This window comes from Ictidomys tridecemlineatus, chromosome 2 (assembly GCF_052094955.1).
Source record: "Ictidomys tridecemlineatus isolate mIctTri1 chromosome 2, mIctTri1.hap1, whole genome shotgun sequence".
NCBI lineage: Eukaryota > Metazoa > Chordata > Mammalia > Rodentia > Sciuridae > Ictidomys > Ictidomys tridecemlineatus.
In genome coordinates, this window is record NC_135478.1 from 1,241,319 (window position 1) to 1,265,444 (window position 24,126).

At 61.6% G+C, this 24,126-nt stretch overlaps 1 protein-coding gene and 1 long non-coding RNA gene across 11 annotated transcripts; one reads left to right on the plus strand and one right to left on the minus strand.

The window, feature by feature from the left end:
• The first annotated feature begins 1,626 nt into the window (after positions 1 to 1,626).
• Positions 1,627 to 17,332, plus strand: LOC101957259 (secretory carrier-associated membrane protein 4). Of its 10 annotated transcripts, XM_078033105.1 has the most exons (8): positions 8,459 to 8,489; positions 8,695 to 8,789; positions 9,907 to 9,956; positions 11,233 to 11,361; positions 11,719 to 11,875; positions 13,314 to 13,415; positions 14,237 to 14,405; positions 15,686 to 17,332. In XM_078033105.1, exons 3-8 carry the CDS (start codon positions 9,950 to 9,952, stop codon positions 15,863 to 15,865), a joined length of 744 nt encoding a protein of 247 aa, XP_077889231.1. In that variant the 5' UTR covers positions 8,459 to 8,489; positions 8,695 to 8,789; positions 9,907 to 9,949; the 3' UTR covers positions 15,866 to 17,332. The 10 variants fall into 10 exon arrangements, 9 of the variants coding, with proteins under 9 accessions (XP_040146655.1, XP_040146656.2, XP_077889183.1 ...); XM_040290722.2 differs by lacking the exons at positions 8,459 to 8,489; positions 8,695 to 8,789 and adding an exon at positions 1,660 to 1,767; XM_078033094.1 differs by lacking the exons at positions 8,459 to 8,489; positions 8,695 to 8,789 and adding an exon at positions 1,785 to 1,806.
• Positions 12,130 to 13,316, minus strand: LOC144371013 (uncharacterized). The gene is made up of 2 exons (XR_013431160.1): positions 13,050 to 13,316; positions 12,130 to 12,840 (listed from the first exon to the last, which is right to left on the minus strand). It is a non-coding gene; the product is annotated as an uncharacterized LOC144371013 (long non-coding RNA).
• Positions 17,333 to 24,126: the final 6,794 nt, after the last annotated feature.

A 24,126-nucleotide genomic window follows, 5' to 3' on the forward strand; every position in this document is an offset into this window, starting at 1 on the left:
AAGCTCCCCATGGGTTCAGTCCCTGGTACAAAAGCAAAACACCAAAACCTGACTGTGGGTATAACATGTAGCTCAGTGGTAGGACATCCCTATGTTCAATCCTCAGCGAAGGAAGGAAGGAAGGAAGGAAGGAAGGAAGGAAGGAAGGAGGGAGGGAAGGAAGGCAAGCAGAAGAGAGCTGCTCAGAGCAACTCCCAGCTCTAGAGAGGCCTCTGCTGCACAGCAAGGCAGCATGCATTTACCACAGACTGGTCCCCTACCCAGCATCCCCGAAGTCCTAGACACTAGGGATTGAACTCTGGATACTGAGCCACATCCCCAGCCCTATTTTGTATTGAGACAGGGTCTCACTGAGTTGCTCAGCACCTCGCTGTTGCTGAGGCTGGCTTTGAACTTGTGATCCTCCTACCTCAGCCTCCAGAGCTGCTGGGATAACAGGAATGCGCTACCTAGCCCAGCTTGTTTGTGGGATTTTGTTGTTCTTTTAGTGGTGGGGATTGAACCTAAGGACACTTTACCACTGAGCTGTATCCCAGCCCTTTTATTATTTTGAGACAGGGTCTTGCTAAGTGGCTGAGGCTGGCCTCAAGCTTGTGGTCCTCTTGCCTCAGCCTCAGAGCCCAGCTTGTGACCAACACTGGAGTAACTACCAATCATTCCATAGCAACGGCACGTTACCTCTTACAGAGCTACCTGTTTACATCCTCTCGTCCTCTGAGGAACCCAGGGTTGGAACCCAGGGCCTGGAACATGCCAGGCGAGCGCTCCACCTGAGTCACACTCCCAGCTTCAATATTCATTTTATAGACAGAAGATCTAGGCTGGCTTTCAGTGGCTTATCAATTAAAGGCTGTACTTAGGGGCTTTCAGCTAGCAGCGGTGGGACCTGCGGGATGAAGTGCAGTTCGGTGAAAACAGAGCCAGCAGAGCTCGCTGGAGTTTTTATTTTAAAGCCCTAAGGACGTTGGCCGAAAGCAACAGCTCCCGGTGCGAGACGGCCGGGACGAGGGCGCGGGCAAGGGGGCCGCGCTGACCGCCACGCCCCGCCCTGAGCGGGTCCTAGAGCCGGGTTCACCCTCCCGGATCCGAGGGGACGCGCCCGCCGCCACCTCCGCCCGGGGCACGGGAGGCGTCCCGGCCCCCCCACGCCTTGAGCTGCGCCCCAATCCGAGACAGCCCCGTCCCGGGCGCCGCCAGGTGTGTGTGTGCGGGGTGACAACTCACCCTCCCCGCGCTAGGCCGGCCCCATGACCGAGTCCCGGAAGTGCTCACGGAACGTGCCTTCTAGCCCGGAGGTCGCCGTCGCCCACTGTACACAGGGGGAAACTGAGCCCCGAGAGTGCCGGCCGCGGTCACCCCGACGCAGCGAAGGGCACAAGCAAGCTGGCGCCCCGCAGGTGCCCAGGCCCCGGGTCTCGGGACGCCTGCAGACAGCTGTCGCGTCTCCCCGCCTCAGTCGCCCCCCTCCGATGGTTTCCCAAAGAGGCTCCGGCAGGGAGCGCGTTTCCGCGGGCCACCGGGCGGGCGGGGACGCGCACCTCCGCGACCGCCCGCATCGCCGCCTCCGCTCGTCGCGGGGGCGCCACGCCGGGCAGGGCGGAGCCAGCGCCGCGCGCGTGGCCTTCTGGGGGCTGTGGTCCCAGCCCCACCTCGGCCTCGCGCAGGCCCCGCCCCCGGAACTACGGTCCCGTCGTGCTCCGCGCTCAGGGCGGAGCCAGCCGGTTGCTAGGACTTGGCGAAGCCCAGCGCTCGCGCGGTCTCCTTTAGGTGAGCAGCGGTCCGAGGACTCGAGTTTTCCCGGCCCAGGTTCCCACGGAGGGGGAACAGGCGCGGCGGCGGGGATCTGGGCGGTGGGCGGCCGTATGGCGGATGAGGGCGTGGGCCCGTCCAGCTTGCGCACGTCTCGGGCGGGCGGGTGGGCGTGTGGGCGTGCGCCTGCGTGGGGTGCGAGCAAGCCACACAAGTACGCGTGCGCGCAGGGTCGGAAGCCCCCACCCAAGACCCGTTGCCTTTGTGCGCTTGCGCGTGCACCTCTACCGGTTCTAGAGACCCAGTGCGTCCCAGCTGTTTCCGGTGCTGCCAACCGAGGGTCAGCACAGCCAGTCCCCTGCCCCTGGGCTGTTTACCTACTTCCAGCCCTCTGGTGCCCCTCCCTATCTCGACTTTGTGGACGGACATTTAATTATATGCGGGGTGCTGAGACTGGAACCCAGTGGCTCACCCATGCTAGGCGAGTGCTCTACCTCTGAGCCCCAGCCCAGCCTCACTTTTTTATTTTGAGACAGGGTCTCTCTGAGTTGCTGAGGCTGGCCTCGAACAAGCAATTCCCCTGCCTCAGCCTCCCGATTTGCTGGATCCCAGACATGGCCACCACGTCCGGCCCACCTCAGTCTTTTTATACATCCTGGGAATTGACATCACCGCTGTTACTGGAAATGTGGATTTTCAGGGATCCCCTCAGCTGCTGTGCCTGTCCTCCAGGCGTGGGCCCCTGCTGCGCCCTCCTGGATCCCTCTTGAGGTGGTCATGCCACTTGCCCCTCTGTGGGGTTCCTTTCTGGTTGTCTTTGTGTCCCAGGACAGTGCTGGGTCTACTGTCTGCTCCTGATCCCCTGCCCAACAGTGACTGGATGCCGATTTCACGGGGATAGGAGCCGAGCTTGAGGGGTTAGTGCTGGTGGTGGAGGTCTCCTGGCCTAACAGGCTGGGCCCAGGCTCTGACTCCTTCCTCATCTGGAGGTAGGGCAAGGCCTCTCAGCCTAGGACTTTCTGGGGTTCACCATGCGCACTCACCCCAAGAAGCGTTGCCATCTCTCCATAGAGCCAGACCAGATGGGGCCTGATTGTCCTCTCCTGCTGGACCTGTTGCCCGCCTAGGCTTGGTGTTGTGAGAGGAGAGACAGAGGCCCCAAGAAATGGCTAGTGTCCTCATCTGCTGAGGGGTCCCAGTTCCTGGTTCCCTGCAGCCTGGGGCTGGTGAGGAAGGAGCTGTCTTGCTTTGGAGCCAGCATGCCCCAGCCCTGGGCTGCTGTCAGCCAGCCGCGAGGGGCAATGCAGCAGGAAGTGTAGAGGGGCCCTGCCCGTGGTCTGTGGCTGCCCTCCCTGGAGCTGGGCCTGTGTGGCCCTGTGGCTGTGGCCTTGTGTGGCCTGCTTTGTATTGTCAGACAGAGGTTGTAGTCTTGAGGACAGATGAGGCTGTGTTTGTCTTCTTCCCTGGAGACAGTGGACCTTTTGTGGCCTAGGCAGTCTGTTTGGGCCACAGAATTAGGATCCATATGGCTGCTGTGAACCTTCTGTGGGTGCTGCCTGGCTTGGGGCCTCAGGTCGCAGCAGGAACCACTCCCAGTTTCCTGTCTCCTGCTCCTACTAGCACCTCTGCAGAGCGCAGGACCAGCTGTTCACATCAGAAGGCCTCAGCATGGGCTGGGGCCCAGGTGCAGGTCTGTCATCACAGCGACTTGGGAGGCTGAGGCAGGAGGATCACAATTTCAAGGCCAGCCTCAGCAACTTAGCAAGACCCCATCTCAAAAATGCCAAGGGGACCTGGGAGTGTGTGTGGCTCCGTGGTGGAGCCCTTTCCTAGCACATGTGAGGCCCTGGATTCCATCCTCAGCACCACATAAATTTAAGTAAAATAAAGGTGTTGTGTACATGTACAACTAAAAGCAATAAATAAAATGGAAAGGGCCAGGATGTGGCTCAGTGGTGGAACACCCCTGGGTTTAACCCCAGTAGTTAAAAAAACAAAGGCAGGCCCAGTGTGCCCTGCAAGGTGACTGCTGATGCTGGAGTCTGCCACCCAGGACTCCTGGCCACTGAGGTGGGAGCCAGGCAGCCTGTCTGGACTGATGACCGACCGCTCTCAGCGATGGTGGGGTGGGGCCCGCCAAGGCACTAGCAGGGCCGTGGAGTCTGGGCAAGTGTGTTTGAGACAATCCAGAGTCATTTTACCACTGTCTGTGCACATCCCTCATGTCTGCTGAGGCCCCTCTTCCAGGAACAAGACGAGCACACAGGTGACGTGAAGTTGGTGGCATTTTCCCTTGTGCGGCGGCCAGGCCAGGCCTGTGCATGCCCGGGAGAGCACCTACCACCGAAGAAACACCCCAGCACACAAGCCAGGTTTTTTAGAAGCCACGTTTTAAAAAAGTAAAACAAGGGCTGGGCTGGAGCTCAGTGGTAGAGCACTTGCCTGGCACAGGAGAGGCACTGAGTTGCATCCTAAGCACTGCAGACAAATAAATGAATAAAATAGAAGCCCATCAACAATTAAAAAATATATATTTAAAAAAATGTAAAACAGAAAGGGTTTAAACTCATCTTCACAGTATGCTTTTTTCCCCTCGTATTACTGGCACTGAACCTAGGTAGGGGTGCTTTACCACCGAGCCACATTCCCAGTCCTTTTTTTACTTTTTATTTTGAGGCAGGGTCTCACTAAGTTGCTCAGGGTGCCCTCAAACTGTGATCCTCCTGCCTCAGCCTCTGGAGTCACTGGGATGACAGGCGTGGCGTTGAAGGCCTGGCCAGCTAATGGTATGCGCTATTTAACAGAAGACATGCAAAGCGTTGTTATTTAAACGTGTGACTGATACATGGAAACAGTTAACAAGAATGTTTATTTTCTTCCTTTCAGATCAAGTGTCTGAAGTCCACTGTGGGCTCAGGGGTACGGCCACTGGGTCCTGGAGGACAGCTCAGGGTTCCCTTCTGCGGGTTCACTTCCTGGGTGCTCTTGGCCAGCCCTTCCTCTCTGGGCCACGGTGACACTGCACCTCCATCTCGGTGTCTGACCACTGTCCCAGTCCGAAGCCCAGGCATGGAAGTATCTCAGTCCCTGTGCCTCTCGGGCTTTTGGGCATGATCTGGGGCAGTGTTTCCATCTTACGTTTTGAGATGGCGTCTGGCTGTGTTACCCTCCTTAGCTCAAGCCCTCCTCCCGCTCAGCCCCCTACTAGGTGGGACTGCAGACACGGGCACCATACCTGGCTTGGGCACTGCTGCTGTCACACGGACAGCCTGTGTTTCAGGGTCCCAAGACCACCCTAGACATGATTTGCTGGGAGGACCCCTGTTGCATAGGCAGTCAAGAACCAAGGTCCCCTCTGGTCAGGGAGGGTGGGCAGCCCCGGCAGCCCAAGTCCCCGACCCTGCTGCCACCCTTCTGAGGATGTGGCCGCGGCCTGCCTTATGGGCTGTGCCCTGCTGAGCACAGGGCGGCTGTGTGGCCATGAGCTGGCCTGCGTCATGGGCACCTCTGTTCCAGGTCCTGCCTCCCTGGAGTCAGGCCAAGACCCTTGGGTGTGTTTTGAGGGAGCCTCGGTGCCAGGCTGGGTCACCTTTGTTAGGGGCAAGTTAGCTGAGGGAAGACCTGGCCCTGGGGACATGGGGAGGAGCACCTGGCCCAGCAAGCTGGTGGCTTCAAGGTGTCATGCTGGGCCCATGCTAAAGTCTGGGAGCCAGAGTGCCTTGCCCGTGTTCCCTGTGCAGAGTCCCAGGAGGCTGTCGCAGGCTCGCTGTCCCTGCACTGCCTCCCCTGCCCTGGCTGTCTGACCCCAGAGACTGTGGGCCAGGAACTAGGGCCCCGGCCAGCCCTGCTGCTCCCAGACACATTTTAAGGCTGTGCACTGTGGGGTGACAGCAATGGAAATGCTGGTGACAGCAGGTCAAGCTTTGTAAGAAAGCACAAGCCAGGCACAGTGGCCATGCCTGTCATCCCAGCAACTAGGAGGCTGAGGCAAAAGGATCTCATATTCAAAGCCAGCCTCAGCAACTTAGTGAGGCCCTAAGACCTTGTCTCTAAATTAAAAAAAAAAATGGGGGGATGTTGGACTGTGGCCCAGTGGTAAGATGCCCCTGGGTTCACTCTGCAGCACGAAAATAAGTGTGGTGTGTGTGGTCAAGGAGGAAAGCCAGGCTGGCCGCGGCTCAGGGGTGGGCGCTCACCTAGCACGTGGGAGGCCCTGCGTTCCATCCTCAGCACCGCAAAAGATGAATAAATAAAGTTGTTGTGTCCAACTACAGCTAAAAATAAATATTAAAAAAAGAAAGAAAGTCGGGCGCGGTGGCATATGCTGTCCCTGTGGTCCCAGTGACTCAGGAGACTGAAGAAGGGGGATCACGAGTTCAAAGCCAGCCTCAGCAATGTCGAGGCACTCAGCAACTCAGTGAGGCCCTGTCTGTAAATAAAATAGAGAATAGAGGGGCTGGAGCTGTGGCTCAGTGGCAGAGCGCTTGCCTGGCACGTGTAAGGACTGGGTTCAATCCTCAGCATCGTATTAAAAAAAAATAAAGACATTTAAAAATACAGAATAGGATTGGGATGTGGCTCGGTGGTCAAGCGCCCCGAGTTCAATCCTCAGGACCCAAAAGAAAAAAAAAGGAGAACGCCCTTGGCACAGCATCCTGTGGCCCAGGAACCCCAAGAGGCCCAGGGGAGGGTCAGGGTGGAGCAGTGGGCCAGCTCCCTGTCGGCCCACCTCCCTGGCCCGACTCACGCAGCCCCACGTCCTCCAGGGCTTCTGCTGGGCCCGGCAAGAGGTGGGGAGCCTGGGACCAGGTCCCTTTTGAAGCCAGTGTCCACCTGGCTGCAGGGCTGTGGTCAAAGCATGGGAAGCCTGTACCCATTGCAGGAGGGCTCGTCTGGGCACAGGTCTCGGGGCCTTTCTTCCTGCAGCCCGCTGGGCCAGGCTGGCAGCCCCGTCCCAGGCAGGCTACAGGCAGAAGCTCCCTGCTGACCCTGGGCTCTGCCCTCTCCCTGGAGGGTTCTGCCACCACGTAGGAGACTGTCCCACAGTCAGCAGGTTCAGTGACGCTCATCTCCCAGCCTCCTCTTGTGGTCAGGAGCCTGGACCAGGCCGGAGTCCAGGGGTCAGCCAGGGCTGCGTGCTCACCTGGAGGCTGGCTGGGGAAGGGCGGCCCTGACACTCTTGGCAGAATCCCATTCTTGGCCTGGGACTGAGGTCTCTGAAGCCGGCTGGCTGACCTGGGGCACCTGTTCCTGGCACGCGAACCCTCCATCCTGAAGGCCCCACCTGTCGGCTGCTCAGGCTTCTGACCTCTGACTCTTCAGACTCCGATGGCAGATTAGTGGCTGCCTAGGGTGTGTGTGTGTGGCAGGGCAGTGACTTGCCATGGATCGAGCACTGCTCCGGTGTCCCAAGCGCTGAACGGTGCCCCTGACAGGGTACCCTTGGCTGTCCGCTTCACGTCCTGTCGCTGTAGCCCGGGAGGTGGTGGGACGTGAGCGTGCGCGACGTGACGCCCTGACCTGGGCTGGATCTCCACAGCCTCCAGAGGGCCCGCTCAGCCCTGGAGCCCACGCCTCTCAGGAGGCCTCCTCGGCTCGCCCGGCGCCACCCTTGAGGATGATGCTCTGCTCCGGTCTCTCCCACAGTCGGCCTGCGGGATGGAGTCGGCGCCCGGCCTCACTGAGCAGCGTGGTCAGAAGGCAAGGAGCCCCGCGAGGGAGCCAGCGCCGTGGCAAGCGCTCCCGGTCCTGTCGGAGCAGCAGTCCAGGGACGTGGAGCTGGTGCTGGCCTATGCCGCGCCCATCCTCGACCAGCGCCAGACCTCACGCCTCCTCAGGGAGGTGTCTGCCATCCACCCACTGCCCGCCCACCCTCACCTCAAGCGGGTGCGGCGCAGCCGAGATGCCCACGGCCCCCACGCCCTGGAAATGCTGCTCTGCCTGGTGGGACCCGCCACGGGCTCCTGCTCTCTGGCCGAGCTCCTACCCAGGCCAGCTGTGGACCCCCAGGGACTGGGACAGCCCTTCCTGGTGCCTGTGCCTGCCTGGCCTCCCCTGACCCGGGGCCAGTTTGAAGAGGCTCAAGCCCACTGGCCCATATCCTTCCACGAGGACAAGCAGGTGACCAGCGCCCTGGCCGGGCAGCTCTTCTCAGCCCAGGAGCGGGCAGTGATGCAGAGCCACATGGAGCGGGCCGTGCTAGTGGCCCAGCAGGCAGCAGCCCGAGGCTTGAGGGCTGTGGGAGCCGTCGTGGTGGACCCGGTCTCGGGCCACGTGCTGGCCACGGGCCATGACTGCAGCTGTGCCGGCAGCCCCCTGCTGCATGCCGTCATGGTGTGTGTGGACCTGGTGGCCCAGGGCCAGGGCCGGGGCACCCGCAGCTTCAGGCACCACCCAGCCTGCTCCTTCGTCCCAGCTGCAGCCCAGTGTGTGCGGGTAGGCGCCGTGCGCAAGCTGGAGGAGGCTGAGGCCGAGGACGGCCTGCCCTATGTGTGCACCGGCTATGACCTCTATGTCACCCGTGAGCCCTGTGTGATGTGCGCCATGGCCCTGGTGCACTCCCGCGTCCAGCGGGTCTTCTACGGGGCACCCTCGCCTGACGGTGCCCTGGGCACACGCTTCCGCATCCACGCTCAGCCAGGCCTCAACCACCACTTCCAGGTCTTCCGCGGGGTGCTCGAGGACCAGTGTCGCTGCCTAGACCCCGACACCTAGGCCCGGTGTCTTCCTGCTTCTGGAAGGTTCTCTGCTCCTGCCCAGTCTTGGCCACATTGGAGACTGAGGGGCCTCCCCTCCACGGCCGCCCTCCTATCTGTGCTAAGGATGCTTACCGCCTGCCTCGGCCCCTGCCCCAGGGCCAGGGCTTGTTGCTGGGTGGCTTAGAGCGAGCCGGGGAGGGTCGTCTGTGAGCCTGCGTGGCTCTTACCGTCTCTGTGGTTGTGTCAGAAACAGCTTTCACGTCTGCAAATAAACTACCCAGAACCAAGCTGCTACCTGCCTAGAGCACCCGTGTGGCCGCCGGGGCGGGAGCCTGGGGCCAGGTGGGACTGGACAAGGTCTGCACGTCAGGCTCGGGGACCTCGAAGGGAGGGCCTCTACCTAGTGATCCAGGGGCTGGGACGTGTTTCCCAGGGCAGGGGAGGCCCCAGGTGGCACCTCTCTGGCCTCTGGAAGTCTTTAGCAGTGTCTGAACACTGACCAGGTCAGGGTCAGCTGGCCTGAAGGCCTCTCCTGGGCTGTCCCACTCACTGTATGTCATGGGTGGTGAGGAGGACCCCACAAGGGCCAGGGCGTGTGTCCCGGGGCGGGTGGGCTCTGCTGAAGTTGGGGTCTGTCCAGCAACGTGCCTTGCCTGACCCAGGACGTGCCTGTCCTGGAGGACCCAGCCCTCGGGAGCAGGCAGGGAGCCCTGCCCGAGGCCCCGCGCAGCAGACAGAACCCTGCTGCTGGCCGTGAGCCCCCCTGACCTCCAGGAGGGAGGGGCCAAGCTGGGCTGGGCCAGAGCAGAGGTGAGTCCCGAGGAGGGGCCAGTGCAGGCCCTGCTGGAGGTGGCCCTGCTGCTGTGCCAGGCGGGGGGTCAGGATGGAGGACTTGGCTGGGCAGCACAGGAGGCCCATTCCTGGACTGCTCCTGCCGTGGCGCTGCCCGCCCCCTCCTTGGTGGGCCACGGCCTGTTCCTCAAGGCGCGAGAGCTGGCCAGACCCTCTCAGTCGTGCCAGCTGGTGGCTGCCTGGGTCAGGGCTGTTCTGTGACACGAGCCTGGGTGCCCCTGGGGTTAGATGGGGTCCTCCTTGTGAGGCCCACAGGGAGCACTGTGGCCTCTGGTCACACAGCAGCGAGCCTGGACAGTCCTGGGGGCGGCCGAGGTGGTTAGAGCCATCTAAGGGGAGGCAGGAAGGTGGCGGGCTGGTGGGGAGAGACGGGGTGCCCCGGGGCTGGGGGTGGAGGGGGCAGCCCTGCCCTTCCCCTCCAGGTGCCCAGCTGCACCCAGGGAAGTGGTGACTGGCACCCCACATCTGGCCAGTGGCGCCTGCTGAGCCAGAATCCCAGCTGGACTGGCCTTGCGGGCAGGAGCGTAGGACAGTGGGCACCCCTTTCTGGGCGGCCCTGGGCCTGCAGCTGGGCATGGGATGGCTCTGACCTCCTGTGTCCTTTCAGGTGGCTGCAGGATTTAGCCCCCGCCGGGCCATCCGGAGCAGAAATGTCAGGTGAGTACCCAGGAAGTGTCCCTCGGCAGAAGGGACCCCAGCAGCTCTCACATGCGCCCCAGCCCCACCCTGATATCCTGGGGTCAATTCTCTGGACCCTCTGCCCTGGGACGCCTTGGGCCACTCTGTGTCCTCTGGCTTGGAAAGAGGAGGGTGCCAGGCTCTCTGCGGCTGCCTCGCGCCTCCTGCCCTCTGCCCTGGCTGTGCCTGCTGCCTGCCCCTCTCCCTGAGTCCACGGCTCTCCTCAGGCCGCAGCGCTGAGGTCCGGTCCCTGTGGCACTTGCCCTCTTGCCTCTGCGGGCCCACAGCTCCGCAGCAGCCTCCCGTGGGAGCCCCTGAGACCAGGCCTCCTCCTCTGGTCTGCCTCTCGCCTCTCGGCCCTCAGGGTGCCTCCTGAGAGGAAGCCTGGGGCCTGTGGGTGCAGCTGCCCGCCCACCTGCCATGTGTGAGTCATGCCCAGAGGGTCTGCCCGCCTGGCCCTGGGGCTGCTGTGGGCCTCAGTTGGAACAGATCTGTGCAGGTGACCCTGAAGGTGAGGTCACACTGGTGTAGGTGGGCCTCGTCCAGTGACTGGGTCCCTGAAAAAAGGGGAATTGGGACAGACGCAGGAGGACGGCTGTGTGAGGTGGGACAGGTGACATGCCCAAGAGCCCAGGGACAGGAAGGGCCCTCTCTGGAGCCTGTGCGGGGAGGTGGCCCTGCCCATCCCTGGACCTTGGACTGCAGCCTCCGGGACGGAGAGGTGAATGCCAGCGGTCTGAAGTCACAGAAGCCTGAGGAGGCGACCTCCCAGGCATAGTCTGTGTTGGCATGGTGTGGGGACACCCCCGCCGAGTGCCCCCGGCACGTGGGAGACGCCGGCCCCGTCCTCGGCGCCACAGGAAGATCAGCCGACATCACGGAGGAGTCGTGTCCGCCTCCAGCCAGAGACGTGGGGGAGAGAGGTCCCCACTAGAGTTCTGGTCGGGACAGGACGCGGGCCCCTGGCTGCACCCAGGTGCCGCAGGCTGGCCTCGTGAGGCCCAGGGAGTCACCGTCCCCCTTCTCTGGCTCCTGAGGCCCACAGCCCTTGGCTCGGCCCCCTCCGCCAGCCCGGGGCCAGCAGCACAGCGTCTCCAGGCCCTCTGACTCTGGCCCTTCTGCCTCCTCTCAGGAGGACCCTGTGGTGACCTGGGTGACCCCAGCTCAGGGCCCTTCCGCAGTAGGCAGCAGGTGCTGGCCCTGAGGGCACAGCGCAGCCAGCCGGCGGATGGTCACCCTGGGCTTCTCTTTGCAGGGAAGGAGAACAACTTCCCGCCCCTGCCCAGGTTCCTGCCACTCAAGCCCTGCTTCTACCAGGACGTCGCCAGCGAGATCCCCGCCGAGCACCAGGTTCTAGTGAAGAGGATCTTCCGGCTGTGGATGTGTGAGCCCTGGGCCCCACGGGCAGCGGGCGGCAGGACGTGGGGGCTCGGGGGGGGGGGGGGCCAGGAGGCGGGGGCCTGCTGCATGCCTTCCCCGTGACTGTGGTGGGCAGAGCCCGGCTTGGCCCGGGGAGTGAGTGACTTGCAGGACAGCAGCCTGGCAGAAGCCCTTTGTCCACCCGGCCAGTCTCAGGGCCCTGGTGGCCCCTGTGGTTAACAGGGCCTACTCCCTGGGCCGGGCCTGGCCCAGTGTCCTGGGTTGCCCAGGTAGGGTGGTGCAGCGGGGGACTGGACAGCCCAGGCTGGCGGGGTCCTCAGTGGCGGGCCTTCTGCACCCCAGCCGGCCTCCCTCCCCACAGTCTACTGCGCCACCCTGGTGGTGAACCTCGTCGCCTGCCTGGCCTGGTGGATCGGCGGAGGCACAGGCGCCAACTTCGGCCTGGCGCTGGTCTGGCTGCTGCTCTTCAGCCCCTGCAGCTACGTGTGCTGGTTCCGGCCGGCCTACAAGGCCTTCCGGTAGGTGCCAGGCTTGCCGGGCTGTCCCCTCTCGGGGTCTCTGGACACCTCTGGTGCTGTGTCTGACTGCGCTGAAGGGTGGGTGGCTCAGATGCCCATGGAGTGTCCTGGTCACCCTTGCTGTCCCTCATGCAGAGGGAGCCTGGGCTCGTCTCCCATCTAGCGTGGCCTGAGGTTGGACCCCAGGGACAGCTTACCACTGAGTCACTCCCTGCCTTTTTTTTTTAGTTTTTTCTTAGTTTAGACGGACACGATGCCTTCATTTTATTTATTTTTGTGGGTGCCGAGGGCCACGCCCGGTGCCCGCACGGGCCAGGCAGCCGCTCCATCTCTGAGCCACAGCTGTAGCCCCTTTTGTCTTTTTTTTTTTTTTTATCTGGAGAGAGGGCCTCACTAAGTTCCTGAGGCCGGCTTTGAACTTGCAATCCTCCTGCCTCGGCCTCCCCAGTTACTGGGATGACGGCCTGGCCGCCGTGCCTGGCTTCTTCAGGTGGACAGGCCGCGGTGTCGGGGCTGGCAGGCTGCAGCCCGCAGGCCACGTCCAGCTGTTGCCGACTCACAACTGACGACCCCGGTGCTCCTTGCACCACCTGCGTGGCCTCTAGTGTGTTGCTGGACACTGCAGATGCCCACCGGGTACCTCCAGAGCAAGCCCCAGCCCTCGCAGCCCTGCTCCTGCAGGTCCACGTCTCATCTCTGGACTCCCCTGTCCTGGCCTCTCCTGTCACGGGGTCACACGTGTGGTCTGGTGTGTCTGGCTGTCCCTGAGCACTAGGTCCTCGGGTCTGAGCGTGCTGCAGATGTGCAAGGAGCATGTCGGGGTTCATCCTTCTGTGGGTGGACCTGGGGCTGCCTCCTTCGATGCCTAGGTGTGTCGCTGCTGTAGACGCTGCCCTCAGCAGGCCCGCAGTGACTTGGGCACGTGTCATGCTTGCTCCTGGGTTCCCTCGGCCTTAGACTCAGGGCTTGAACAAGACAGGACAGCGCTCATCGCCGGGCTGACCCCCAGGGCTGCGGGGACCGCAGGAGCACAGCTGGGAGCAGGAGGGGACGCGGAGCCTCCCTGCCCTCCCCAGATGCCCTCCCTTCTGCCTCACTGGACACAGCCCGGGCTGCGCAGGGTCCCCCGCACTGCGCGGAGTGTGGCAGCTTGTGCAGGGCGCGGAGGGCTTACCTGGCTCTTCCTAGCAAAGACCCAGGGCTGCGGTGCCCCTCAGAGGAGATTGGCGGTCAGGGTGGTGTGGCCGGTGCAGTGCCCTTCCACGGAGCGTTTAGGCCTTGTGGTCAGCGCCCAGGTGGAGCCCATGTAGTGATGCATGGAAGTCCGTGAGCTGCCCAGTGTCCCAGTACTCGGAAGCCCCTGCGCCCGCCCTGCTGGCCTCACCTTCCCGGTGGGAGTGCCGGGCCCAGTCACGGTCGCCTCTTCTGTCCCCTCCAGAGCCGACAGCTCCTTTAACTTCATGGCCTTCTTCTTCCTCTTTGGAGCCCAGTTTGTCCTGACTGTCCTCCAGGCTGTCGGCTTCTCAGGATGGGGCGCGTGGTAAGCTGCTGGTGCCTGAGCGGGTGGGCACCGCCGGGCAGGCCTGGGCGGCACAGTGCACGGGGAGCAGGGGCCTGGCCGCGGGGCCCTGGCTCCACCTGTGGCCACCCCCATCCCCGACGTGCCCTTCCTCCTCTGCAAGGTGGGCTCCTGGCTCCCAGGTCTCTGCAGGCTCCCTTCTCGGTGCCCACAGAGGCCCACTGGGGAAGCCCTGGCCCAGGTGGGACAGGAAGGACATGCAGGGACGCTGGAAGGAGAGGGGTACAGGGCTAGCGGAGCTGTCTGTGGAGTGGACACAGACGAGTACTGCACTAGAAAGGGCCTCCGAGGGCCGAGCCCGCCTCTCTTCATCCAGACTGGCCGGGTCGTCCCTTCTCCCTCCAGCTGTGCCCACCGTCCTCCAAGACTGTCCAGGGAGAGGGTGGGAGGGGAGGGAGGGAACACAGGGGGAGGAGGGACGAGGAGGCTTCCCTCAGGGTCAGAGGACCAGCTCGTGCTGGGCTTTTACAGGTGATGGTGATTTTGTATCATTTGATTAATATAAAAAAGTTAAAAAAAAAAAAAGGGAGTAAAAAGGAGTAGAGCAGGAGCAGGAAGGAAGGAGCACTGAAGTCTTTCTCGATAGTACTCCTTGGCCCTCCACTAGGGCAGCTGACAGGGAGCACTCTCACTTCTCCCCTGCACTTGGAGCTGCCATTGTGGTGCAGGAAAAGGACCCCTGGCCTGTGCCCCTCAGGTGGTCAGTCACCTAGTAGTCCTCGAATGCCCAGTCTTCCAGTCACCATTTCTTATTGGTTAGTCAGAGCTCTTTGTATGTGAAGGACAGCAGGCCCTGGCCCGGCATGCATGCTGCAGCTCACTCTCCCCTGCAGTGGCTGGCTGGCAGCGATCAACTTCTTTCAGACCAGCATTGGGGCTGCTGTGGTCATGCTGCTTTCAGCCATCATGTTCTCCCTGTCTGCCGCCATGATGGCAGTGGCCATCATGAAGGTGAGTCCTTGGGGCCTGGGATGTGCAGCCCTTGCCCCTCCCTCCCGTCACTAAAGTTGGGAAAGTCGGGGGAAACCAGGCAGGGCCTCCAGTCTCCTCCCACTTGGTCCCCACCACACACCTGTGGAAAGTCACTGGGAGCTCAGAGACCCAGTGCCTGGGGTCCGGGGGGACACGCGGCCCTCTGCCTGGCGCGTGCTGAGATCCCAGATCCAGAGGCGCCCAGGGGCTGAGCGGAAGCCATACTGTTGGCCCCACGGCTCAGGCCCAGGAGCCCCTCCTGTCAGGGGGGTGGAGGTCCCAGGGCCAGGTCCCCAGACGCCCGGCCAGCCCGTAGCCCCTCCTGAGCTCGGCCTCAGGCTGCAGGCAGGCTCTGGGTCCTGAGACAGGCGCACAGACGGACAGACAGCCCCCCAGGCCCAGCTGCAGGACGTCAAGATGGAGAAGCTGTTTTTCACTTACTGAGACCACCACCATCTCGGGAGGCGGGCAGCCCTGTGCAGTGGGGAGACCTGGGTCCTGGAGGGGGCGCAGCCGTGCCCAGAGCCCAGTGGAGGTCTGTGGCCTGATGTGGACGGGGGTTCACGAGTGCCAGGCTTCACCAGCACACACCTGCCCCTGCCAAGACCTGCCCGTGGGGCGAGGCTGAAGGTGAGGGGCTTGCACCAGGCGGGGGCTGGGTGCCCAGCGCTCGACGGAGGCCCCAGCCCTGCCTTGCAGAGCAGCCCTGCCCCTCCAGTCTCCACTGAGTGTAATCAGGCCGCTGGCCAGCCCCATGAGGGCAGGGCCAGGTAGAGAGGTGGATGTTGAGCATGCACCAGGCCCCAGTTCTGTCCCCAGCACCAAAATAAAACGTAAGCACGGCCTCCTTGACTCCAGCAGTGGGGGCTGCCTCCCCAGCCTGGCCCCACCCATGACCGCCTGAGCACCCCTTCCTGTGCCGGCTCCCGCAGCCCTCTTCCTGGCGCTGTGCAGGTGGGCAGTCGGCAGAGCTGCCCCGTCCACTGGCGTCCACTCGGGCCTCGTCCCCCTCCCTGGGGTAAAGCACGCACTCCTCCTGCTGAGGCCGAGTGCACCTGTGGGCCGAGGGCAGCCCCCTGCAGGCCTGTGCTGACCATCGCTCTGGGGTCCCAGTGGTCAGGGACGTGGTGAAGGAGCCAGGTGGCTGTGTTCCCAGGCTGTTTGCAGACGCCCACAGGAAGAAGACGCCTGCCTGGCACGGGCAGTCCCTGCGCGGGCACAGACCCACTGGCTCCTGCCTGGTTCCTCTGACCCTGTAGGTGCACAGAATCTACCGTGGGACTGGTGGAAACTTCCAGAAGGCACAGACGGAGTGGAGCACCGGTGCCTGGCGGAACCCCCCTTCCCGGGAGGCCCAGTACAACAACTTCTCGGGGAACAGCCTGCCGGAGTACCCCACCGTGCCCAACTACCCGGCCAGTGGCAGCCAGTGGCCTTAGAGGGAGCCACTGGCCAAGCTGCCGCCCGCCTTCTCTGCCACTCCCACTCCTGTTGCCCTCGGGTCCCCATGGCCCTCCCCAGCCAGGGCCTGTGGACCCCATGTTCCTCTTGCCCCAACAGCAGGGCCCCTGGCTAGCCCTGCCTGGCGGCTCTCTGGCTTCTGCTGTCCAGCAGGGCGTCTCTTGTTCCTGAGAACACGTGGCCACTCAGCACCCACTGTGGCAGACACAGCCTCTGTCTCCAGGTCACAGAGGGCCCAGCTGAGGGGCCCCAGGGGGACAGTGGCAGCAGGCTGTTGCCCACCGTCCATCCAGAGTTGCTGACACAGTGTCGTCACTCTTGGCTGCTTGTGGCATCTTTGGTGCCAACCAGGAAGAGGCCTTGCAGGGTCCAGGTCCCCTGCGGGTGGCAGAGGTTTGGTGCACGCACGTTCGGCCTTCTGTGTCTTTGTCATCCTCCTACGTCCCTGCTCTCCTGCAGCCAGTGACTCATGGGACCAGCCCACAGGGATGGCCAGAGGCAGAACCCACCTCCCCAGTGACCTGCACTGCCCGTCCACCCATCCAGCGGTCCTCCCCGTGCGTCTTGCCGGACAGGGCCTCTGGAGCTGCACTGTGGCTGTGGCAGTCCTTTCCCTCCTGGGCTAGCCCAGCTTGCACCTGCGTCCCAGGGTGTGGTCTCCCAGAGCAGGGCACGCAGGGGGCCCTGCCTCCTGCTCAGGAGCCCAGAGGACCCTGAGGGACCGCGGGCAGGCAGAGGCGGAGCCCCGGGATGGCCCCCCAGGGCCAAGCTGTGCCTTACAGAGGACTTGTCCCTCCACTCCTGCCCTCCGGGGCGCTGTGTCCTTGGAGGAGCTGGGTGCACCCTGGGCTGGGCTCAGTGGTGGAGCAGCGCCGAGCACAGGAGGCCCTGGTTCCATCCTCAGTTCACGTTAAAAGAATTGATATAATAAAGGTATCGTGTCTACCCACAGCTACAGAATTATTAAACAAAAAGGGCCAAAGTGTCTCACGGACATGTCTGTGTCCCCTTTGGTGACATCTGGGCATAAAATCTTCCCTTTGGTGGCATTTCTGTGCTGCTGGCCAAACCTTCATGGTGCCCAGCTGCCACCCCTTGCAGGGCAGGCCCTTCCCAGCACACTGGGGATCACCGGCTCTCGCTAGGACCACTCAGGCCAGGCACCCACGTTCTCCACCCCAGAGCAGAGGGGAAGGCAGCCTGGTGCCATGCAGGCCCAGGGCCCCCAGGGTCCCCAGAGCCCCACGGCCCCGGCCAGCCTCTTGCCCGCAGAAGCCTGCCCCGCCTGTGACTGTCTCCCTGGGTGGCAAAGCAGTGCAGCCACCATGGGGAAGAGCCTCGAACTGCCAGTAGCACCTGCCCCACCCGCCAGCCCTGCACCCTCAAGACTGGTGTTTTTTGTTAGGTGGAAATATTCTGGAAATAAATCCTTTTTTTGCATCCGACTGAGCAAGGGACTGTTTGTGGTGTGTGACACGTGTGTGTGTGTGTCCCTCGGTCTCCTGTCCACCAATGGGTCCCAGAGCATGTGGCCAGCGTGAGCCTGGCCTGTGTCCAGTCCTCAAGGTGGCTCTACCATGCCCACTTCCCTGACGGGCGTTCTGCCTGACAGCAGAGCTGAGCCTCCAGGGTGCAGGGCCTCGCCGTCCCTCCACGGCCTCGAGCTGCCGCCTCTCTGTGCTCAGCGTGTTTTGTTTGGGAGGCATCTTCGCGTGTGTGTGCCTGTGTCAGGAGTTATGGGTGCCACTGAGGACACAGGCGGGCCCCTCCCAGCCTCCGCCTGACACCCAGACCTCCTGCCTGTCCTCCCACCCATTTCCCCTGCGCCGTTGCCCCGCCACTTGGTACTAGGGGCACCTTGGGCTCCTCAGAGCTTGCCCCAGCACGTGGCCCAAACTGCCCTGGCCATGCCTCCCCGGCCCCTCTGGAGCGCATCCCGACCACAGACCAGAGCCCCACGAAGCCCCCATCACACTCCCTGAGATGGTTGTTCTCCAGTCATTCCCGAGCATCCTCTGCCCATCTTCCTGCGAGACTCCAGATGGCTGGCTGCCAGCCCCTGCCAGATAGCCTTGGCAGACGGAACAATGGAAGTGGGGTCACTGGGGGTCCCACTGTGGACCGAGAACCCAGGCAGGACACAGGCTTCCCTCTGAGGGCCCTGTCCCTTTGGGTCCCAGGATGGTCAAGAGAATGAGGAAACCATGATGGAAGGACAAGAGCCTGGCTGCCCTGGGGATCCCTGGTGGCCACTGCCCTGGTAGGACTCCTCAGGCCAGGTGACAGTCCTGTTGTACTGGTCCTGGTCCCTCTCTGTACATCCCCGTGCACAGGTGCCTGTGTGGACAACGCCCTGCCTTCTGGCTTCCAGTTGTGTCCGTGGAAGGGCCTGGCCCTGGGAACTATGGTGGGCCCCCGTCTGCAGTCTGTGCCCACCCTGTGCTCCCCTTGGCTCCGGGAGCTTGGTCCTTCCATGCCGAGGGCCTTCTCCCTCCCTCCCTCCCTCCCTCCCTCCCTCTCTTCCTTCCTTCCTGGCACCCAGGGCCTGGAACAGGGCAGGTGGGCACTCTGCTGCGCTGCCCGCAGCCTGGTCAGCCTGCCTCTGCTGCTGGTTGCTGAGCAGCACAGACTGCACAAGCTTCAAAGGAAGGAGGCTTATTTCGGCTCATGGTTCTGGAGGCCCCCAGCGAAGGGCCCACATTGGGTGCCCACCATTGGGTGCCGGCCTCTTGCTGGCAAGGTCCCAGGGTGGCACGGGCCATTGTGTGTCCAGAGACAGCAGCACATGCGTGCATTGCTGGTCTTTTTATTTACTTATTTCCAGTTGTAGGTGGACACAACACCTTTATTTTCTTAACTTTATGTGGTGCTGAGGATGGAACCCAGGGCCTCGCACGTGCTGGGTGAGCGCACTACTGCTGAGCCACCACCCAGCGCTTGGCCCCCGTCTTTTGTCCTGTGCTGGGGATGGAACGCTGTCTCCAGCACAGAAACAGTGTCTTTGATGGGAGGAGAGGCAGAGTCTGTGGCCACCACGGATTTGAAGGACTGACTTTTCCTTCATGTCCCCTTGCTGGTGACCTGTAGCCATCCCTTGCCTGGGCCTAGGTGCCAGGTCAGCACCACCAGGCTCACACAGAGCTGGCCTCGGGGTGGGTCGGGACAGGAGACACCTGGGGAACAGGCCCGTCATCTTCCCTGTGTTCTGAGCACCTTGTCCACTGTGGGCTTCCCTCCACAGCTGGCCTCAGTGACAGGAGACACAGGGAGACCTCGTCACTTTTCGGATTCCTCAGCACCACTGTGCCAGGTCACCGGGGCAACAGCCAAGCACACATCACCAGAAAAAGCCACCTCCCAGCGGGCTCCGGCATCAGCCAGGACACCGCTGCTCCGGGAAGCAGCCTGTGCCTGAGCCGGGCGAGGCTTCACCCAGCACAGTCCATCTCACACGGGTTCACCAGACCACCAGCTCGCCCGCACAGGCTGAGGGCACACCGGCGGCCAGCTCTGTGCTGCCGTGACAAAACCCCAGCCCAGGGTGACCACGAGGGAAGTTCAAGGCCAAGATCAGGCAGCCCCGTGTGGGAGTGTGGTCAGGCACCATGGTGGGAACCCGTGTGGAGAGAGTAGTCCCAGGACCACCTGGAAGCACATGGACCTTGGGCCCCAGGCCACACCAGACACACATGCATTTAGCCAGAGGGCACAGCGAGGCACCTGTCTTCTGGATGCCCTGCCTACAGGAAAGGCAGGCCAAGTGGCCCCCGCCCGGCTCCTGGGCCCAGCTCTTGAGGGCGTGCCTCACGTGGGGTGGTGTGCGGGGTGGACGAGCAGGCCTGCTCCTCTCGGGTGCCCTCCAGACACTGGAGCTGGGCCGGCAGCCTCGTCCCAGGGGGTGCCTGCTGCCTCCAGCCCGGTGCTCAGCCCACCAGGACTGTGGCTTGCATGGCCAAGGAGCGGGGAACAGCTGGAGTGGGCACACCGAGGGGAGCTCAGAACTGGTATCCAGTGGGCTGGAGGGTCGGGGACGCCAGTTCAGGTCAGCCAGGGACTCTGCTTCCTCCTCCTGGGCATGGCCAGCCCCTTTGGATGGCTTCCTGTGAGCAGGTCCATCTGGCAGGCCAGGCCTGCTCTGTCTTTGAGTGGACATGGCTGAGGCCTGGGCACCTGGCGAAGGGTGACGACAAGGGCAGAGGCTCCCTGCCTCTTTTTGCCCTTCTGGGAGTGCACTCGGCCCTTTGTCCCTGGAGCGGCTTCAGGAAAACACCATGTCCTGAGTGTCAACCTTGGGCGTGAGTCACTTACTCCTGCCGTCCACTGCTCCCAACCTGATCCAGACCCGTGAGGTGCTGACCAGGTCTGCTCATCCTCTCAGAGGACGTCTGCGTGGGGGGTGGCGAGACTGGGTCCCTGGCCATTTGAGACGGGAAAGCCCTCTGTAGCTGGGGCCCGCTGAATGCCCAGGTGCCAGCAGCAGTGACCTGCTCAGCCTTCCCTCTTGGCTGGCAATGGCAGGCCACCAGCACAAGCTTCCACAGGGCCACCTTCCCCCTCCCAGGGAGCTCCCTCCTGACCTCCAGCTCCTGGGGTCCAGGCAGCCTTGGGATTGTGGCTGCACCCACCCACCCCTCTATGTGTCTTCTTTTAAGAACAGCCATCGTTGGATTCAGGACACTGGAATTTCATTTTATTTATATTTATTTTTGGTACTGGGGATTGAACCCAGGGACACTTAACCACTGTGCGACACTGTCGGTCCTTTTTATTTTTGGACAGGGTCTCACTAAGTTGCCCAGGCTGGCCTCAGACTTGTGATCCTCCTGCCTCAGTCTCTGGAGTAGCTGGGAATGACAGGCACAAACACCACGCCCAGCTTACGACTTCATGTTTTTTTAATTCCAGGTATTGACCCCACAGAGCCACATCCCCAGCCCTTTGTGTATTTTATTTAGAAACAGTTCTCACTAAGTTGCTAGTCTGGCTTTGAACTTGTGATCCTCCTGCCTCAGCCTCCTGAGCTGCTGAGATTACAGGTGTGTGCCGCCGCATCTGGCTATGACCTCAATTTAATGTAACTAATTACACCCAGGATAACACTTATTTTTCCCCAAAAAAGTTCATATTCTGAGGTTCTAGGTGGACATAAATTTTGGAGAGGATACTTAGAGGAGAAAAATTTTATCTGGGGCTCAGTTTCAGAGGTTTAGTTTATGATCCGTGGCTGCTGCTCTGGGGCTGAGCTGAGGCAGAACTTGACGGAGTGTGGAGAGGCCACCTGGAAGCAGAGCAGGTGAGAAGCCAGGGACAAAACCCAACCCCCAAGGGCACCCAGTGACCCACACCCTCCAGCCACACCCACCTGCCTACAGTCACCACCCAACGATCCATTCAGACAATCCATCAGAACCAACCATCAGTCCCCTGATTAGGTTACAGTTCTAACCATTTCACCTCTGAACATTCCTGCACTGTGGCATGAACTTTTTGGGGGACATAGTATCTGCACCATAACCTCATTCACCCCTTGAACTTAGCTTTAGGGAGTGGGTGAACAGGCCACCCTCCTGGCAGCTGCTGGGGGTCCCTGATAAGGCCCTGCATGGCCCAGGCTCAGGGTGTCTGTCTCGGGTTTGCTGGACTTTCTGTTGAAAGTCCAAAGCTTCAGGAAACTCAGGTAACTGGGGACGGTCAGTCACCCTGTGCCGTTATCTAGGCAACAGGAGGGAAGACGTTCTAGAAGGCCAACCAGGTCAAGTCCACCATCTGTTCCGCCATTAATACCAGACAGGGCCAACACTCCGCTGCCCGTGACAGTCACAGATCAGGCTGGCTCTTGCTGTGCCAGTCAGAGTGGGGGCCAGCCCCTCCATCAGGGGCCCCACAGCCTCACGCCTTCTGGCCTGTTTCGCCCTGAGGTGCACAACATCTAAACACAGGAGATGGGCCCCAGTCAGTCCTGTGTGTTCCAGGGCACAGCTCTACATCCTGCAGCTACTGTGATTGGGGTGGCACAGTGTTGGTCCCCTCCTAATGTGACACTGGGAGGCAGTGCTCTTGCCAGTTAAAAGCAGCAGCGTGGGAGTTTCCAATCCCAGAGCGGGCAATTCATTTACTTTCCACATCTTAAAAATGGGAATACGCAAATCAGCAGAGGAAAGGGTCTTGAGGGGCGACCCAGAGTCCCCTGTCTACATCAGGTCACCTGGGCCTCCCATGGCAAGTAGGTCTCACACCAGTTGGGGAAGGAGGCCTGGATACCGGAGCATTAATTGAACTTGGTTTGATAAATATTAACCAAGGCACCTGCTTATCCTTGGGCTGGTGCTGGACACCTGGATGTAGCCATAGTGAGGCAGAGAAGGTGGGCCCCAAAGACGCCCAAAAGGGCAGTTTTCTACCCCAGCCAGCTTTCCCTAAATGGCTTCCCCACGAATAACCAAAAGTAATCAGGTACGTATGGAGCCCATTTGAAGTGGACCGAATGAGGGCCAGTCGTGGTGGTGCACACCTGTAAACCCAGCAAGGGGACACGAGGCAGGAGCATCACAACTGGACAGTTCAGCAAGACCATGTCTCAAAAAGGGCGGGGTATCTCAGTGGTGGGGCATTTGCCTTGCATGTGTGATGCTCTGGGTTCCTTCTCCAGCAGCAGCAAAACAGGGTCAGCACAGAAGGCACTTCTTCTTGTGTGGCCCTGGGGACTGAATTCAGGGGAGCTCCACCTGAGCCACCTCTGTGGCCCTTTGGAGACAGGGCCTCGCTAAGTCACCCACCCTGGCCTGGACCTGGGTTCCTCCTGCCCCACTGGGATGAAGGAGGTGTCCCCACCATGGGCACCATTTGCTTTTTCAAATATCCCACGATTAGAAATACATTTTCTGGGCTGGGGATATGGCTCAAGCGGTAGTGCACTCACCAGGCATGTGTGGGGCGCTGAGTTCGATCCTCAGCACCATATAAAAATAAAATAAAGATGTTGTGTCCACCAAAAACTGAAAAATATTAAAAAAAATTTAAAAAAAAGAAATACATTTTCTGGTCCTATGCTAACAGTTTTTCATTCACTAATTTGTGGATTCTTATGATGTACCCCTGGGCTATCCTCGATTTATAAAAATGCAGAGGACTTAGAGGGTAAGTGACTGGTTCTGAGTCACATGGTCCCAACCTGGTACAGCCCCAGCCTGGCTTGTGTCCTGCATTCTTCCAGCTGCATGGTCACTCTTGCAGGAGCATGGCCAGAGCTGAGGTTCAAGGTGGAAATGCCCCCAGAGGAGGCACCCATGTTGTGGTTGAGTGCTTGAATGCTGCAGAACACACCTGCTACCTACACCTCCCAGGGCTGGCCCCCAGAACACTGCCATTCTACCTTTTCATCGGGCTGAACTCACTCTCCTCTGCAGTTCTAAGTGGCCACAGACCTGCAGGAGAACCCCTCTGATTACATTTAGCCTTTAGAGTCTGGCTTGCTCTGGTCATTTGGCCCAAGCAAACCCCCCAAAAAGGGGGTGGCTGTGGGGATGAAGCCCAGGAATGCAACTCCCCCAGGGTGCCCTTCCACACACCATTTTAAACATCTGAAACCACCGTGTCCATTTATTTATTGTGCCTCCCCCTTCCCTGGGCCATGCTGCCAAGAGACTAGCTGGCCACTCTATCCTCAGAGCACTGGCAGGCACAGAGTACCTATCTGAATGGGTATGTGTCCTCCAACCTCAAAACGGCGCCCACCCGGGAGGCAGTGGGGGACATGGGGATACCAGGAACCATTTCTGGAGGCCTGCTTCCAGGGCTCCTCCTGGGGTGCCGCACTGAGGGGGCCCGGGCCCCTCCCCAGTTCCTTCCTGGGGGCGGAAGGCAGGCAGACAATGCAGGAGAGAGCACTTCGGCAACTACTCAAAGGCGCGCCCGCCGCGCGCGCACGCGGCCTGCGCTTGGCACTGGACAGCGGCCCCGGGTCACCGCTGCAGGCCGGGCCGCGGGTCACTCCTCCTGGTCAGCGTGACCACGGCTCAGCACGGCGGGAAGCCCCCCCGCGGTAACCACCGTCCTGTGTGCACACGCGGCACTCCGCGCCGCAGCGGGCCCCTCGTGCGACGGCTCGCTCGGCGCAGCAAGACCCTCGGAACCACACCGACCACCGCGCCCACGCAAACCACGCCCCGCGGCACCACCCGCCATGACGTCAGATGGCGAGACCGTGGCGTCACAGACCCCGCGGTGGGGTGGCGCCGGG